This window comes from Oryzias melastigma, linkage group LG13, assembly GCF_002922805.2.
Source record: "Oryzias melastigma strain HK-1 linkage group LG13, ASM292280v2, whole genome shotgun sequence".
Classification (NCBI taxonomy): domain Eukaryota; kingdom Metazoa; phylum Chordata; class Actinopteri; order Beloniformes; family Adrianichthyidae; genus Oryzias; species Oryzias melastigma.
Genome location: NC_050524.1, coordinates 25,786,873 through 25,790,949, shown reverse-complemented (window position 1 = coordinate 25,790,949; position 4,077 = coordinate 25,786,873). Strand labels below are relative to the sequence as shown.

General features: G+C 44.4%; 1 protein-coding gene across 1 annotated transcript in view; it reads right to left on the bottom strand.

The window, feature by feature from the left end:
- LOC112136397 (POU class 2 homeobox associating factor 1) overlaps positions 1–4,077 on the bottom strand; it is a 29,024-nt gene that overhangs the window by 7,551 nt on the left and 17,396 nt on the right. Inside the window, exons 3-4 of the mRNA XM_024258078.2 lie at positions 1,488–1,527; positions 1,157–1,416 (exon numbers count right to left, since the gene is read on the bottom strand). Of these exons, the coding sequence (XP_024113846.1) occupies positions 1,157–1,416; positions 1,488–1,527 (300 nt within the window). The remainder of the gene's footprint in view (positions 1–1,156; positions 1,417–1,487; positions 1,528–4,077) is intronic.

Below are 4,077 nucleotides of genomic sequence, written 5' to 3'. Positions count from 1 at the left end.
TCTCTATGGTGTTCCAAAACTCTACGGCTGTAATATGCTTTCAGCCTCCGGGTGGCGCTGTTAGCACTTTCTTTGCCAGCGACTGTTGTTGAAACAACTCTCAAGTGAGTCCGCCCTGGGCTTTTTTGTGTTAGAAATTCCCAGCAGCATTCACTGTCACTTCTGATGCTTTTAGTGGCCTTTTTCAACTAGACAAGATGGAGTGACAATGGCAAAGGGATAAAGCCCAAAGACCAGCTCCATGTGGGTGGCTGTGGTGCAGTGGTAGGCCGGTCGACTCCTGATTGGAAGACTGCAAGTTTGATTCCCGCCTTGCCCCCCCATGTGTCGAAGTGTCCTTGGGCAAGACACCTAACCCCGAATTTTCTCTGGTGGGAGGTTGGTGCCAGTGTTTGGCAGCGGAGCCACCACCAGTGTATGAATGTGTGTGAATGGGTGAATGGGTGAATGGGTCTGTGACTGTGAAGCGCTTTGGGCCCTCGAACGAGGGTAGAAAGTGTATACAAGTATACGCCATTTATTTACTATGTCTCTGATTAGGATCCCAGTTTGCTGTTTTCATTGGAAGAACGTTTGTTTAGATTGTTCTGGTTTTTCATTTAAAAATGGCCATTGAGGCCTTTCTGTTAAAGGTATCAAAGACATAGGTTATTTACTTTTTATTCTTATTAATGTGTGTTACCTTAATGAATACAGAATCAAAATAAATGAATTAAATCATGTTCTTTATTTTCTCCTTTTATTTCACAACATGCAAAAATATATTGTATTCCCATTTAGATTTTGTTCCTTTGAGTGAAAAAGTTTGGGCAGCCCTGCTCTAGTTGTTAGTGAGGTTTGCGTACTGACCCCTTACTGACCGCACACAAATGTTGCACACAGGATATGGAGCTGATAGTGCCAGTAGGACGTTTGTAGGGGTATGACACAAACTACTCTCCGATTGACCTAGTCTCTTAAACTCTAACAGTCAGGCGGTCTAGGAGGAGTGCACATTTATCATGTAACATTTATTTAGCCACACTGGAGCCACAGTCACCCCCAGTGTCCATGGGGAAGACACTGGTTAACCAGGCACACATACCAACATTGTCTTGCAAGGCACTAAGTGTGAATGCGTGAATCAAAATGAGACTTCTGCTGGTGTGGTACTCACCCCAAAGTTGGTGAGTAGTGGTGTGTGGGTGTAGGTCAGCATGGTGTAACTGGGACACAGAGTCTGCATGTACACGTCGGCGGTGAGGGCGGGTGCAGCCTGGTACCCCAGAGTCTGAGCTGTTGAGTCCTGCTGGTTGTAGTCAGACGATGACCAAAGTGGCGCGGCACCGCCTGCTGAGGTCTTCCAGCTCGAACACTGCAGCCCTCCGTCAGACACGGGCTCGGTCGGGGCGGCGGCCACGTCAGAGCCAAACATTGCTGAAAGAAGAAGAGAACACTGACATGATGGACTTCCTCCAGTGACATGAGTCAGCGGGCGATGTCCGTACCTGCTGTAAACGTTGGCTGGCTGCCGTGCGCTGCCGCGTCCTAGAAAAAGAGCAGGACAGAGGACATCAGGAAGCAGAAATGGCTGGAAAACAGTTAAAAAGCTCTATCAGCTGAGGGAGATTCATGACCCGAAACCTTCTTGATTTTTAATAGCCCAATACAAATCATGAAAACTAGGTCATCAGTTTTGTTTTGACAGTAGAAGAATCTGACAGCTGGAACCCGTGAGCTGGTAGGGGAGAGAAGAATGGACTTTAATGAGTTGCTATGGAGAAAAAAAAGGAGCAGATTTAGTGGTGATACTGTTCACCAGTTGATCTTCATGTTAGACCTCAGATAAGACATTTCACTTTTCTGTCCTCATGAGGGGATTTCTTAACATGAGATGAATTCGTCTCTGCAGCCAATAAAGTATGGAAAGAGAGTCATAAGGTCGGAGGTCGTGGCGCCCTCCAAACAACTACTAAGGGAGCTGTTTGAGACATGTCAAACCAGGAGCAGGCCCAAGGCAAGGACCTTCTGACTAACCTGCCAATACCTCAACATCCTTCTGGATGTCCTAGAGAAGATCGTGAGGAAAGGCATGGTGGCAGAGCCCTTCGTCAGGCTCTCACTTTTAATTATGAATGCAGAAAATGAAGGAAAGAAAAGACTGCAACTTCAGAAGGCATGTTTGACTTTGCAAGTCAAAAATCACCACGAGCCCAGGCCTGTTAGAGGAAATCAGACCAGTTCTACACGTCAGCACCTCAAACGCTCTACCACAGCTTCTCCTTAGAGGACGACCGATTTGGGAGGATCCTACGTAAAGGCGCACCAAGGAAAGGTGTTTTGCAGATCGTACAGGGGCTGACACACAATGCTAGAATGCACTTAATCACCACTTTCCCTGCTGGGACAATTATCTCTGATTGCTAGCGGCTGCCAGCAATCAGAGATGCTGCAAGCTGCTTGTGTTGACACGTCCTGCAGTCAACTGCTAGTTTTTGATGGTTGCACACCTCATGCCCAGGATCATCGTAGAAATCCATACTTCTGTTTACATAGAAAACTTTTATGAAAGAAGTAGTCTGACACAAAGACTTACCAACCGGTACTGGTTGTGGGAGAAGGTTACTGATCACTTGAGACAGCAAATGAGTGTTTCAAACCCTGGACATTGAAGCACAATGTCCTGCATGGTACCGTCATCACAGCCAGCAGGGTTTGAGCAGACATGGTGAAAGGGGAACACTGTAGTCCCCGTGTCCGTCACGCTCTTGTCATTTTCTGGATTATATTCAGTGAAATGTTGTGGTGGCCAACACGGCTCACTTTAATGCAAGAGCCGCAACGAAATGACAAAAGCTGAAGCATGACAACAAAAGCCAAAAACACGATGACAAAAGCCACAGAACAACAACAAAAGTGAAACCACAACAACAAAGGTGGAAAGCACAATGACAAAATCCGACTATACAACAACAAAAGGCCACAGCACAACAACAAAACTGGAACCACAAAGAACAAAAGTCGACAACACCACAACAAAACCTGAGGCACAACAACAAAAGTGGAAGCACAACAATAATAAAAGTGGAAGCATGATGACAAAAGCAAACAAAACAACAAAAGTGGAACCACAATAACAAAAGTGGAAGCACGACGGCAAAAGCAAACAATACAGCAACAAAAGTGGAAGCACGACAACTAAAGCTGACAACACAACAAAAGCCAAAGTACACCGACAAAGTCACAACACAACAACAATAGTCGAAGCATGATGACGAAAGCTGAAGGATGTCAATAAAAGCTGACAACACAACAACAAAAGGCAAAGAACGACAGCAAAAACTTTTCTTAGAAAGTTACCTTCGGAGCTTGCTATGTAGGATGACAAAAACAGGAGTATTTGCTAGAAAGACAAACCGTGCGAATAACAGTTTATAGTGACTCTTCGTAGTTTAAAAAACAACCTGTAAACTCCAAATTTTCCACTATTTCCGTGTAAATAATAGCCCACTGCTCTAACCGTAAATGATTGAGCAGTCATTTCCCAAATGTGGAAGTGTGTCATGCATGTAACCCATCACCGCAATTAAAAAGGGAACACAGAACAGCGCTTTTCTACAGTTGATAATAGAGATGCTCCTTCTTAACCTAGAGAGTCTGTGGGGACTTCTGGGAATATAGCCTGAAAGTGAACTTCATGATTAATATTGTTTTGACCATTCCTTTCTGGGAAAGAGAAGTAAGGAGTGAGTGGCCTTATAAACATTGCCCATGACATGCCAACAAATCATTGATAAGATTGCCTGGAATACATATTTTTGCTATTGCAGTAAGACAGGTTGATCAATGTGATGAGCCACATTTGCACGTCTGTAATAGTTGTGATAGAGAATCTGGGCTTCTTTCTTGACTGGGTTCACTGCATTTGAGATACCGAGAAGATCTGTTTCATTTTTTTTGAAGCCTTGAAGCAGAAGTCAGATTTTAGCTTCATTCCTGTTCCAAAATCATTTTTTCTCAACTCCACCTTCTTTGAAAGCCCAAAGTGCTTTACAGTCACAGTCCAGTTTAAACACTGATATTGACTCCACTAGCGAA